Genomic DNA, 15,396 nt, shown 5'->3' with positions numbered 1-15,396 from the left:
TAATGTGTTTGTCTATAGGCTAATATATTAGTGCTACTGTTTGTCTATAGGCTAATATATTAGTGCTACTGTTTGTCTATAGGCTAATATATTAGTGCTACTGTTTGTCTATAGGCTAATATATTAGTGCTACTGTTTGTCTATAGGCTAATATATTAATGCTTCTGTTTGTCTATAGGCTAATATATTAGTGCTACTGTTTGTCTATAGGCTAATATATTAGTGCTACTGTTTGTCTATAGGCTAATATATTAGTGCTACTGTTTGTCTATAGGCTAATATATTAGTGCTACTGTTTGTCTATAGGCTAATATATTAGTGCTACTGTTTGTCTATAGGCTAATATATTAGTGCTACTGTTTGTCTATAGGCTAATATATTAGTGCTACTGTTTGTCTATAGGCTAATATATTAATGCTACTGTTTGTCTATAGGCTAATATATTAATGTGTCTGTCTATAGGCTAATATATTAATGCGTCTGTCTATAGGCTAATATATTAATGTGTCTGTCTATAGGCTAATATATTAATGTGTCTGTCTATAGGCTAATATATTAATGTGTCTGTCTATAGGCTAATATATTAATGTGTCTGTCTATAGGCTAATATATTAATGTGTCTGTCTATAGGCTAATATATTAGTGCTACTGTTTGTCTATAGGCTAATATATTAATGCTTCTGTTTGTCTATAGGCTAATATATTAATGTGTCTGTCTATAGGCTAATATATTAATGCTTCTGTTTGTCTATAGGCTAATATATTAGTGCATCTGTTTGTCTATAGGCTAATATATTAATGTGTCTTTCTATAGGCTAATATATTAGTGCTACTGTTTGTCTATAGGCTAATATATTAATGTGTTTGTCTATAGGCTAATATATTAGTGCTACTGTTTGTCTATAGGCTAATATATTAGTGCTACTGTTTGTCTATAGGCTAATATATTAATGTGTTTGTCTATAGGCTAATATATTAGTGCTACTGTTTGTCTATAGGCTAATATATTAGTGCTACTGTTTGTCTATAGGCTAATATATTAGTGCTACTGTCTTTCTATAGGCTAATATATTAATGTGTTTGTCTATAGGCTAATATATTGATGCTACTGTTGGTCTATAGGCTAATATATTAATGTGTCTGTCTATAGGCTAATATATTAATGTGTTTGTCTATAGGCTAATATATTAATGTGTTTGTCTATAGGCTAATATATTAATGTGTCTGTCTATAGGCTAATATATTAATGTGTTTGTCTATAGGCTAATATATTAATGTGTTTGTCTATTGGCTAATATATTAATGTGTTTGTCTATAGGCTAATATATTAGTGCTACTGTTTGTCTATAGGCTAATATATTAGTGCTACTGTTTGTCTATAGGCTAATATATTAGTGCTACTGTTTGTCTATAGGCTAATATATTAGTGCTACTGTTTGTCTATAGGCTAATATATTAGTGCTACTGTTTGTCTATAGGCTAATATATTAGTGCTACTGTTTGTCTATAGGCTAATATATTAGTGCTACTGTTTGTCTATAGGCTTATATATTAATGCTACTGTTTGTCTATAGGCTAATATATTAGTGATTCTGTTTGTCTATAGGCTTATATATTAATGCTACTGTTTATCTATAGGCTAATTTATTAATGTGTCTGTCTATTGGCTAATATATTAATGTGTTTGTCTATAGGCTAATATATTAGTGCTACTGTTTGTCTATAGGCTAATATATTAATGTGTCTGTCTATAGGCTAATATATTAGTGCTACTGTTTGTCTATAGGCTAATATATTAGTGCTACTGTTTGTCTATAGGCTTATATATTAATGCTACTGTTTATCTATAGGCTAATTTATTAATGTGTCTGTCTATTGGCTAATATATTAATGTGTTTGTCTATAGGCTAATATATTAGTGCTACTGTTTGTCTATAGGCTAATATATTAATGTGTCTGTCTATAGGCTAATATGTTAGTGCTACTGTCTTTCTATAGGCTAACATATTAATGTGTTTGTCTATAGGCTAATATATTAGTGATTCTGTTTGTCTATAGGCTAATATATTAATGCTACTGTTTGTCTATAGGCTAATATATTAATGCTTCTGTTTGTCTATAGGCTAATATATTAATGTGTTTGTCTATAGGCTAATATATTAGTGATTCTGTTTGTCTATAGGCTAATATATTAATGCTACTGTTTGTCTATAGGCTAATATATTAATGCTTCTGTTTGTCTATAGGCTAATATATTAATGTGTTTGTCTATAGGCTAATATATTAGTGCTACTGTTTGTCTATAGGCTAATATATTAGTGCTACTGTCTGTCTATAGGCTAATATATTAGTGCTACTGTCTTTCTATAGGCTAATATATTAATGTGTTTGTCTATAGGCTAATATATTGATGCTACTGTTTGTCTATAGGCTGATATATTAATGCTTTGTTGTGTATGTGTTTTGTGCAGAAGGACACATTGGCTGCCGTGCTTAAAGCATATAACAAGAAATAAGATGTTTTCTACATAAACAAACTAGTTAGCACTGTATGAAGTACAAAAACTCACGTCTCTAGCGCTATTATAACCAGTCTTATGTCTTCTGTCAACAAATCTTTTATTTATTTGGTTGTAGCTTCAAGATGTGTCTCGTCTAAAGCTATTAAAAGACTTGAGTTCACTGCACTTGGCCGACAACCCGATTGCAAACTTACCTCATTACCGACTCTTCACTATCTTTCACCTACGGTCACTAAACTCTCTGGATGGGCAGCCAGTAACAAACCAGGAGAGAGAAGAGGCCCACAACAGGTTTAATATAGGTAATGTAGGAGCTTTCTGGTGTCTATAAACCATGTGGTAAGGGTAACGTGAGGTAAAATAAACCTACACTACATATGGGATATGTATAAGGCTAATGTGAGGGTAAATAAACCTACACTACATATGGGAGTATGTATAAGGCTAATGTAAGGGGAAAATAAACCTTCAATACATATGGGAGTATGTATAAGGCTAATGTGAGGTATAATAAACCTTCAATACATATGGGAGTATGTATAAGGCTAATGTGAGGTAAAATAAACCTACACTACATATGGGATATGTATAAGGCTAATGTGAGGGTAAATAAACCTTCAATACATATGGGAGTATGTATAAGGCTAATGTAAGGGGAAAATAAACCTACTCTACATATGAGATATGTATAAGGCTAATGTGAGGTAAAATAAACCTACACTACATATGGGATATGTATAATGCTAATGTGAGCGGGGAGTGCCTGTCAGTCAGTGAGCAGGGGCGGGAAGTGCCTGAGAGTCAGTGACCAGCGGCGGGAAGGGCCTGTCAGTCAGTGAGCAGGGGCGGGAAGGGCCTGTCAGTCAGTGAGCAGGGGCGGGAAGGGCCTGTCAGTCAGTGAGCAGTAGCGGGAATTGCCTGTCAGTCAGTGAGCAGCAGCGGGAAGTGCCTGTCAGTCAGTGAGCAGCAGCGGGAAGTGCCTGTCAGTCAGTGAGCAGCAGCGGGAATTGCCTGTCAGTCAGTGAGCAGCAGCGGGAAGTGCCTGTCAGTCAGTGAGCAGCAGCGGGAAGTGCCTGTCAGTCAGTGAGCAGCAGCGGGAAGTGCCTGTCAGTCAGTGAGCAGCAGCGGGAAGTGCCTGTCAGTCAGTGAGCAGTAGCGGAAAGAACTGCTGAGCAACACTTTTATAATTACAGAAGAGATAGAAAAGCTGGAGAGAGACATGGAGAGAAAGGAAAAGGAAATAGAAGAGCTGGAAAACCAGAAAGCTAATGTGACCAGCGAGCTGCAGCGCAGAGATGAGATGAACAAATCCTTAAAGCAGGAAACTGTACAACAGAAGAAGAGCTACAGAGAGCTCGAGCGCGAGATGGAGACCAAAAATGAAATTGTAAGTGTTCCTCTGGCAATCATGCTCCGGGTTAGTGAATATATAGAGGGGCGGGCTGTGCATCTGCATTATCAGCTGTTGGTGAATATATATAGAGGCGGAGTTTACCTGAGGGGCGGGCTGTGCATCTGCATTATCAGCTGTTGTAGAGAAATAAGTAAAATACAAGGTAAACTTCTGATAAAGAGGCTAAACAATGGAACAATCAAGTTAAAAGTAAATATGCTATTGATGTAAAGTATTAAAGGGACAGTGTACTGTAAAATTGGTTTTCCTTTATTGTCTTCCCAACAGGGTGAATTTGATTTAAATCACAGTTTAATTCACTGGGCAGTAAGACCGATTCAAATCAATTTAAATCACGGTTTAATTCACTAGTCAGTAAGACTGATTCAAATCAATTTAAATCACGGTTTAATTCACTAGTCAGTAAGACCGATTGAAATCAATTTAAATCACAGGTTTTATTTCAGAATAATACATTCTCAGATTAGTTTCCAGCTATATCAGACCATTACTGATTTGGTTATAGATCATTAGATTTGCATAGATAGATCATTGAAATTAATGAAATTATTAGGAGGTGAACTATCTCGATTGCTCCCCTTTAACAAAGGATACCAAGAGAATAAAGCAAATTTGATGATAGAAATATATTTGAAACCCAAAAGTTTTCTTTCTTCTATAAGATACGAGTCCACAGATTCATCCTTTACTTGTGGGATATTATCCTCATGCTAACAGGAAATGGCAAAGAGCACCACAGCAGAGCTGTGTATATAGCTCCTCCCTTGACTCCACCCCCAGTCATTCTCTTTGCCTACTCTAAGTACTAGGAAGGGTAAAGTGAAAGAGGTGATAAAATGTTAGTTTTTATTTTCTTCAAGCAAGAGTTTTTTATTTTAAATGGTACCGGTGTGTACTATTTACTCTCAGGCAGCAGATGGATGAAGACTTCTGCCTGGAGGCTGATGATCTTAGCATTTGTCACTAAGATCCGGAGCAGTTCTCACAGAAGCTGAGGAGTACTTAAGAAACTTCAGTGTGTGGAACGTTTTTCATGCTATAAGCAGTGAGGTATGTTCAGTCATTTTTTTCTGGAGAGACTGTGTTATTTCAGAATTGGCTGACAGTATCCCCATGAGGGAGAGGGTAAACAGTAATCCTAAGTATAAAGAGGGGTATTACTGAGCTTGCATATATGGGCTATATAAAAATGGTTGACACTGATGTTTGAATGTTTGTGGGCAAACGTTTACATGTTTGGGAGTGCAGTTAACGTTTTTAAAGGATAGACATTTTTTTATGCTTTATTTAATAAGGGTGCACATGACTTCATTTCTGGGTTTATGAACCCACATGGCTAGGTTTTTAGACCGCTCTGGTGCGGTTAAGTTGGGCTGTGAGGCATCGAGTGAGATGGGCGGGGCCTATTTTCATGCCTCAGTTGCGCAGTTGTTTTTCTCAAGCAAGCTCCAGATCCGGTGGGCCTTTGTGAGCTGTATTGGGCCAAAACGAAGGTTTAACCCGGTTTTAAAGACCCCCGAGGGCAAGTAGGCGCCACAGCAGAGCTTGTGGCGAGGTGCAGGGGGTGCTTTTTATTGAAATAAACGTTGAGCATTTTCTGTAAGGGTTAAGTATTCCTTTCCTTGTGGGGCAAACTTTGCTGCAGCATTGGGGTGCTTCTACCATAAAAATTGGGACAATTTGATTGTTTTTAAGCAGTTTTGGAAAAATTGTATGCTTTTTTTCTCTTAAAGGCGCAGTACCGTTTTTTAAGATTGTTATTTTTTCACTAAATAAAGTGGTTTCAAGCCTGTTGTGGTCATTACTAGCCTGTTTAACATGTCTGACATTGAGGAAATCCAATGTTCCATGTGTTTAGAAGCCATTGTGGAACCCCCACTTAAAATGTGTCCCTCATGTACTGAAAGGGTCTTACATTGCAAAGAACATATTTTAGCTGATAAAAGTATCTCTCAGGATGATTCTCAGTCAGAAGAGAATCAGGTTTTGCCAACTACTTCTCCCCAAGTGTCGCAACCTTTAACGCCCGCACAAGCGACGCCAAGTACTTCTAGTGCGTCTAATTCTTTCACCCTGCAAGATATGGCCGCAGTTATGTCTACTACCCTCACAGAGGTATTATCTAAACTGCCTGGTTTGCAGGGGAAGCGCAGTAGGTCCGGTATGAGAGTAAATGCTGAGCCCTCTGACGCTTTATTAGCCATCTCCGATGTACCCTCGCAATGCTCTGAATTGGGGGTAGGGGAATTGCTGTCTGAGGGAGAGCTTTCTGATTCAGGAAAGATGTTCCCTCAAACAGACTCAGATATGATGGCTTTTAAGTTTAAGCTTGAACACCTCTGCTTGTTACTCAGGGAGGTTTTAACGACTCTGGATGACTGTGACCCTATTGTAATTCCTCCAGAGAAATTGTGTAAAATGGATAGATATCTAGAGGTTCCTTCTTACACTAATGTTTTTCCGGTCCCTAAGAGGATTTCGGACATTGTTACTAAGGAATGGGATAAACCAGGCATTCCGTTCTCTCCCCCTCCTACTTTTAAGAAAATGTTTCCCATATCTGACACTATTCGGGATTCGTGGCAGACGGTCCTTAAGGTGGAGGGAGCTGTTTCTACCCTAGCTAAGCGTACAACTATACCTATTGAGGACAGTTGTCCTATGGATAAAAAATTAGAGGGTCTTCTAAAGAAAATATTTATTCATCAGGGTTTTCTTCTGCGACCTATAGCGTGCATTGTTCCTGTAACTATTGCAGCTGCTTTTTGGTTCAAGGCTCTTGAGGAGGCTCTTAAGGTTGAGACCCCATTGGATGAGATTTTAGATAGAATTAAGGCTCTCAAGCTAGCTAATTCTTTTATTACAGATGCTGCTTTTCAACTGGCTAAATTAGCAGCAAAGAATTCAGGTTTTGCCATTTTGGAGCGTAGAGCGTTATGGCTTAAGTCCTGGTCTGTTGATGTGTCATCAAAATCTAAGCTCTTAGCTATTCCTTTCAAAGGTAAGACCCTATTCGGGCCTGAACTGAAGGAAATAATTTCCAACATCACTGGAGGAAAAGGCCATGCCCTTCCTCAGGATAAGACAAATAGAATGAGGGCCAAACAGAATAATTTTCGTTCCTTTCGAAACTTCAAAGGTGGTCCCGCTTCCTCCTCCCCTGCCACAAAGCAGGAGGGGAATTTTGCTCAATCCAAGTCTGTCTGGAGACCTAACCAGACCTGGAATAAAGGTAAACAGGCCAAGAAGCCCGCTGCTGCTACCAAGACAGCATGAAGGGGCAGCCCCCGATCCGGGACCGGATCTAGTGGGGGGCAGACTTTCTCTCTTCGCTCAGGCTTGGGCAAGAGACGTTCAGGATTCCTGGGCATTAGAAATTGTGGCCCGGGGTATCTTCTAGAATTCAAAGATTATCCTCCAAAGGGGAGATTTCATCTTTCACGGTTGTCTGTAAACCAGACAAAAAGAGAGGCGTTTTTACGCTGTGTAGAAGACCTATATACTATGGGGGTAATCTGCCCAGTTCCAAAAGCAGAACAGGGGCAGGGGTTTTACTCCAATCTGTTCGTGGTTCCCAAAAAAGAGGGAACCTTCAGACCGATTTTAGATCTCAAGATCCTAAACAAATTTCTTAGAGTCCCATCCTTCAAGATGGAGACCATTTGGACTATTTTACCAATGATCCAGGAGGGTCAATATATGACCACCGTGGATTTGAAGGATTCATATCTTCACATTCCTATCCACAAAGATCATCAAAAGTTCCTCAGGTTCGCCTTCCTGGACAAGCATTACCAGTTTGTGGCTCTTCCCTTCAGGTTGGCCACAGCTCCCAGAATTTTCACAAAGATGCTAGGGTCCCTTTTGGCGGTTCTAAGGCCGCGGGGCATAGCAGTGGCACCTTATCTGGACGATATCTTAATTCAGGTGTCAACTTACCAACTAGCCAAATCTCACACGGATATCGTGTTGGCTTTTCTAAGATCTCACGGGTGGAAGGTGAACGTACAAAAGAGTTCACTTATCCCTCTCACAAGAGTTCCATTCCTGGGAACTCTGATAGATTCGGTAAACATGGAAAAATTTTCTGACGGAGGTCAGAAAATCAAAGATCTTAACCACCTGCCGAGCTCTTCATTCCATTCCTTGGCCGTCAGTGGCTCAGTGTATGGAGGTAATTGGACTAATGGTAGCGGCAATGGACATAGTTCCGTTTGCTCGCTTGCATCTCAGACCACTGCAACTATGCATGCTCAGACAGTGGAATGGGGATTATGCAATTTTATCTTCTCAGATAAATCTGGATCAAGAGACCAGAGACTCTCTTCTTTGGTGGTTGTCACAGGATCATCTGTCCCAGGGAATGTGTTTCCGCAGGCCAGCATGGGTCATAGTGACGACGGACGCCAGCCTATTGGGCTCGGGTGAAGTCTGGAATTCCCTGAAAGCACAGGGTGTGTGGACTCAGGAGGAGGCTCTCCTTCCAATAAATATTCTAGAACTGAGAGCGATATTTAACACGCTTCAGGCGTGGCCGCAGCTGGCTTCGGCCAGATTCATAAGATTCCAGTCGGACAATATCACGACTGTAGCATATATCAATCATCAAGGGGGAACAAAGAGTTCTCTAGCGATGATAGAGGTTTCCAAAATAATTTGATGGGCAGAGACTCACTCTTGCCATCTATCAGCAATCTATATCCCAGGAATGGAGAACTGGGAAGCGGATTTTCTAAGTCGTCAGACTTTTCATCCGGGGGAGTGGGAGCTCCATCCGGAGGTGTTTGCACAATTGATTCATCAATGGGGCACACCAGAATTGGATCTGATGGCATCTCGTCAGAATGCCAAACTTCCTTGTTACAGGTCCAGATCAAGGGATCCTCAAGCAGTACTGATAAATGCTCTAGCAGTACCTTGATCGTTCAACCTGGCTTATGTGTTTCCACCATTTTCTCTCCTTTCTTGTCTGATTGCCAGAATCAAACAGGAGAGGGCTTCGGTGATTTTGATAGCACCTGCGTGGCCACGCAGGACTTGGTATGCAGACCTTCTCATTCAAGGTCCGTTCTAGCATCCAAATCTAGTTTCTCTGAGGCTGACTGCCTGGAGATTGAACGCTTGATTTTATCTAAGCGGGGATTCTCTGAGTCGGTCATAGATACCTTGATTCAGGCTCGAAAGCCTGTCACTAGGAATATTTACCATAAGATATGGCATAAATATCTTTATTGGTGTGAATCCAAAGGCTACTCATGGAGTAAGATCAGGATTCCTAGGATTTTGTCCTGTCTCCAAGAAGGATTGGAGAAGGGTTTATCAGCTAGTTCCCTAAAGGGACAGATATCTGCTTTATCAATTTTACTGCACAAGCGTCTGGCAGATGTTTCAGACGTTCAGTCGTTTTGTCAGGCTTTAGTTAGACTCAAGCCTGTGTTTAAACCTGTTGCTCCGCCATGGAGTTTGAATTTAGTTCTTAAAGTTCTTCAAGGGGTTCCGTTTGAACCTATGCATTCCATAGATATTAAGCTTCTATCTTGGAAAGTTCTGTTTTTAGTTGCTATCTCTTCGGCTCGAAGAGTTTCTGAACTATCTGCATTGCAATGCGACTCGCCTTATCTTGTTTTCCATTCCGATAAGGTGGTTTTGCATACCAAACCTGGATTCCTTCCTAAGGTTGTTACTAATAAGAATATTAATCAGGAAATTGTTGTTCCTTCTCTGTGTCCTAACCCTTCTTCTAAGAAGGAGCCTCTGTTACACAACTTGGACGTGGTTCGTGATTTGAAGTTTTACTTGCAAGTGACCAAAGATTTCCGTCAAACATCTTCTCTGTTTGTTGTCTATTCTGGAAAACGTAGAGGTCAAAAATCTACGGCTACCTCTCTTTCTTTTTGGCTGAAAAGCATCATCCGTTTGGCATACGAGACTGCTGGACAGCAGCCTCCTGAAAGAATTACAGCTCACTCTACTAGAGCGGTGGCTTTCACATGGGCTTTTAAAAATGATGCTTCTGTTGAACAGATTTGTAAGGCTGCGACTTGGTCTTCACTTCATGCCTTTTCCAAATTTTTCAAATTTGATACTTTTTTGCTTCTTCTGAGGCTATTTTTGGGAGAAAAATTCTTCAAGCAGTGGTGCATTCTGTTTAACCATCTGTCTTGTCCCTCCCGTTCATCCGTGTCCTGTAGCTTTGGTATTGTATCCCACAAGTAAAGGATGAATCCGTGGACTCGTCGTATCTTATAGAAGAAAAGTAAATTTATGCTTACCTGATAAATTAATTTCTTCTATGGTACGACGAGTTCACGGCCCGCCCTGTCAATTTAAGACAGATTATATTTTTTGATTTAAAACTTCAGTCACCTCTGCACCTTTTAGTTTCTCCTTTTTCTTCCTATACCTTCGGTCGAATGACTGGGGGTGGAGTCAAGGGAGGAGCTATATAGACAGCTCTGCTGTGGTGCTCTTTGCCACTTCCTGTTAGCAGGAGGATAATATCCTACAAGTAAAGGATGAATCCGTGGACTCGTCGTATCATAGAAGAAATCAATTTATCAGGTAAGCATAAATTTCCCTTTTCTGATTATGTTCCCTTAAGGTCTAGTTCTCAACTCTGTATGTTTATTTTACAACATTTTGCTGTGAAGAAGGGGCATATTATAACATCTTTGAGAAATTTAAAACCAATAATATGTGATTATAATTCCTAGATAAAAAAAAATCCAAAAATAATCTGACAGAAACCTCTGGAAGAGCAAAACATTGTGAACAGACTATTGGAATTAATTTACCAAAAAATGACACATTATGTAGATGTTAGAACTTTATGTCTCCCACTCCCCACTGGAAGTGTAATTTCTTCTGCTGGCTGTGTTTACAAAGCTTGATAATAACATATATAGAAACTGTCAGTATAGGTAGGAATATCACAAGCAAAATCAGATATTTCAAATACCAAAATAAAGGCAAATCAGCTATTTGTAAACAATTGAATACACTCCAACATGTAAAACGGATAATTGGGAACAAATTAAAGGGGAGACAATTTTATGTAAACTGTCCCTTTTAAGGTTTAAATGAGTAAACTTAGCATTTGTAGACAAAGCCACTAAATAGACAAAAGATTGTAGGTTATTATATTGTGCCACAGAGCGTTCTGACTTCTGTTGGGTGTGATTATATGTTTTCTCTGTCACTTTGTTATGCTCAGACAGCGCCAGTGGAACGTGCAGTGGAGCACCACAAGTAGGATGCATTTGGTGTGACATGTAGCACTAAAATACTAATTGTGTGCCTATGACAATGCTTGCTGTGCTGCTGCATGTGCGCTTACACCAGTCTGGAGTCTCCTTGTGCGCTCTCACACCAGTCTGAAGTCTCCTTGTGTGCTCTCACACCAGTCTGAAGTCTCCTTTTGCGCTCTCACACCAGTCTGGAGTCTCCTTGTGCACTCTCACACCAGTCTGGACTCTTCTTGTGTGCCTACACCAGTCTGGAGTCTCCTTGTGCGCTTACACCAGTCTGGAGTCCCCTTGTGCGCTCTCACACCAGTCTGGAGTCCCCTTGTGCACGTTCACACCAGTCTGGAGTCTCCATTCTTTTTCATGTGTGAATGAGCTGTACTTTATTCTTATGCCACAGATAGCATTTTATTTTTAATTTTTTCCTACAGAGGACACATTCTTGGAAATGAGTAAAATTCAGTGCTCTGAGAATAGTAGTAGTAACTGGTAACTTAAATGTACTGTGAAGACTGACAAGTTTGTTAGATAATTAGTAGCCAGCCAAGGTTCCAAGAAGTATTTTATATGTGGTTAAATCTGCATATTAAGTTGTCATCTATTGTATTGCAAAATGTAAGTAGGGTAATATGTACGTGTGAAATGTGTAAGTAGGGCTTAGCAGAAGTACAACATGTGTAAGTGTGGCTTAGCAGAAGTGCAAAATGTGTAAGTGCAGCTTAGCAGTAGTGTGAAATGCGTAAATAGGGCTTAGCAGAAGTGTGAAATGTGTAAGTAGGGCTTAGCAGAAGTGTGAAATGCATAAGGGTTAAGCAGAAGTACATGTGTAAGTGTGGCTTAGCAGAAGTGCGAAATGTGTAAGTGTAGCTTAGCAGTAGTGTGAAATGCGTAAATAGGGCTTAGCAGAAGTGTGAAATGTGTAAGTGCAGCTTAGCAGTAGTGTGAAATGCTTAAATAGGGCTTAGCAGAAGTGTGAAATGTGTAAGTGCAGCTTAGCAGTAGTGTGAAATGCTTAAATAGGGCTTAGCAGAAGTGTGAAATGTGTAAGTGCAGCTTAGCAGTAGTGTGAAATGCGTAAATAGGGCTTAGCAGAAGTGTGAAATGTGTAAGTGCAGCTTAGCAGTAGTGTGAAATGCTTAAATAGGGCTTAGCAGAAGTGTGAAATGTGTAAGTGCAGCTTAGCAGTAGTGTGAAATGCGTAAATAGGGCTTAGCAGAAATGTGAAATGTGTAAGTGCAGCTTAGCAGTAGTGTGAAATGCTTAAATAGGGCTTAGCAGAAGTGTGAAATGTGTAAGTGCAGCTTAGTAGTAGTGTGAAATGCATACATTCGGCTTAGCAGAAGTGTGAAAGGTAAGTACAACCATTCCAACACTTTTAAAAATGCATTGCAAACAGCACATTTTAAATATCCCTACTAATGTTATAATGAAGAGAGTTGTGTGCCAAAGCTTTAGCAAAAAGCTGTAAGGAAAAATAAACAAATAAATATCAAAACGGTAATTTAAGAGAATGTGAAGTTAATATAAATATGTGTTTGTGTGTGTACCTTAGTATAAGTATAAAAACTTCAAAATGAAGTGTTGCATTTAAGTAGTTTATCAAATACATGATGTACAGATGAGTAATACAGACACATATAGTACAGACCAGCACAGACACATACAGTACAGACTAGCACATACAGTACAGACTAGCACAGACACATACAGCACAGACACATATAGTACAGACCAGCACAGACACATACAGTACAGACTAGCACATACAGTACAGACTAGCACAGACACATACAGTACAGACCAGCACAGACACATATAGTACAGACCAGCACAGACACATACCGTACAGACCAGCACAGACACATACCGTACAGACCAGCACAGACACATACCGTACAGACCAGCACAGACACATACCGTACAGACCAGCACAGACACATACCGTACAGACCAGCACAGACACATACCGTACAGACCAGCACAGACACATACCGTACAGACCAGCACAGACACATACCGTACAGACCAGCACAGACACATACAGTACAGACCAGCACAGACACATACCGTACAGACCAGCACAGACACATATTATTATTATTATCGGTTATTTGCAGATTCTGCAGCGCTATAAACAAAGGCGTAGTACAACAATATAATGAAGAGAGTTGTGTACAGAGTATAGACACATATAGTACAGACCAGCACAGACACATACAGTACAGACCAGCACAGTCACGTACAGTACAGACCAGCACAGACACGTACAGTACAGACCAGCACAGACACATACAGTACAGACCAGTACAGACACGTACAGTACAGACACGTACAGTACAGACCAGCACATACAGTACAGACCAGCACAGACACGTACAGTACAGACCAGCACAGTCACGTACAGTACAAACCAGCACAGACACGTACAGTACAGACCAGCACAGTCACGTACAGTACAAACCAGCACAGACACGTACAGTACAGACCAGCACAGACACGTACAGTACAGACCAGCACAGACACGTACAGTACAGACCAGCACAGACACGTACAGTACAGACCAGCACAGACACGTACAGTACAGACCAGCACAGACACGTACAGTACAGACCAGCACAGACACGTACAGTACAGACCAGCACAGACACGTACAGTACAGACCAGCACAGACACGTACAGTACAGACCAGCACAGACACGTACAGTACAGACCAGCACAGACACGTACAGTACAGACCAGCACAGTCACGTACAGTACAGACCAGCACAGACACGTACAGTACAGACCAGCACAGACACGTACAGTACAGACCAGCACAGACACGTACAGTACAGACCAGCACAGACACGTACAGTACAGACCAGCACAGACACGTACAGTACAGACCAGCACAGACACGTACAGTACAGACCAGCACAGACACGTACAGTACAGACCAGCACAGACACGTACAGTACAGACCAGCACAGACACGTACAGTACAGACCAGCACAGACACGTACAGTACAGACCAGCACAGACACGTACAGTACAGACCAGCACAGACACGTACAGTACAGACCAGCACAGACACGTACAGTACAGACCAGCACAGACACGTACAGTACAGACCAGCACAGACACGTACAGTACAGACCAGCACAGACACGTACAGTACAGACCAGCACAGACACGTACAGTACAGACCAGCACAGACACGTACAGTACAGACCAGCACAGACACGTACAGTACAGACCAGCACAGACACGTACAGTACAGACCAGCACAGACACGTACAGTACAGACCAGCACAGACACGTACAGTACAGACCAGCACAGACACGTACAGTACAGACCAGCACAGACACGTACAGTACAGACCAGCACAGACACGTACAGTACAGACCAGCACAGACACGTACAGTACAGACCAGCACAGACACGTACAGTACAGACCAGCACAGACACGTACAGTACAGACCAGCACAGACACGTACAGTACAGACCAGCACAGACACGTACAGTACAGACCAGCACAGACACGTACAGTACAGACCAGCACAGACACGTACAGTACAGACCAGCACAGACACGTACAGTACAGACCAGCACAGACACGTACAGTACAGACCAGCACAGACACGTACAGTACAGACCAGCACAGACACGTACAGTACAGACCAGCACAGACACGTACAGTACAGACCAGCACAGACACGTACAGTACAGACCAGCACAGACACGTACAGTACAGACCAGCACAGACACGTACAGTACAGACCAGCACAGACACGTACAGTACAGACCAGCACAGACACGTACAGTACAGACCAGCACAGACACGTACAGTACAGACCAGCACAGACACGTACAGTACAGACCAGCACAGACACGTACAGTACAGACCAGCACAGACACGTACAGTACAGACCAGCACAGACACGTACAGTACAGACCAGCACAGACACGTACAGTACAGCACAGACACGTACAGTACAGCACAGACACGTACAGTACAGCACAGACACGTACAGTACAGCACAGACACGTACAGTACAGCACAGACACGTACAGTACAGACCAGCACAGACACGTACAGTACAGACCAGCACAGACACGTACAGTACAGACCAGCACAGACACGTACAGTACAGACCAGCACAGACACGTACAGTACAGACCAGCACAGACACGTACAGTACAGACCAGCACAGACACGTACAGTACAGACCAGCA

The 15,396-nt window shown here is 41.2% G+C and overlaps 1 protein-coding gene across 1 annotated transcript in view; it reads left to right on the top strand.

The window, feature by feature from the left end:
• LOC128643009 (centriolin) overlaps window positions 1-15,396 on the top strand; it is an 86,122-nt gene that overhangs the window by 53,422 nt on the left and 17,304 nt on the right. The window contains exons 5-6 of the mRNA XM_053695930.1: window positions 2,638-2,824; window positions 3,716-3,909. Of these exons, the coding sequence (XP_053551905.1) occupies window positions 2,638-2,824; window positions 3,716-3,909 (381 nt within the window). The remainder of the gene's footprint in view (window positions 1-2,637; window positions 2,825-3,715; window positions 3,910-15,396) is intronic.

Source organism: Bombina bombina, chromosome 12 (genome assembly GCF_027579735.1).
Source record: "Bombina bombina isolate aBomBom1 chromosome 12, aBomBom1.pri, whole genome shotgun sequence".
Classification (NCBI taxonomy): Eukaryota; Metazoa; Chordata; class Amphibia; order Anura; family Bombinatoridae; genus Bombina; species Bombina bombina.
The sequence above is the reverse complement of the archived record's forward strand: the minus strand, read 5'-3'. Positions and strand labels throughout refer to the sequence as shown.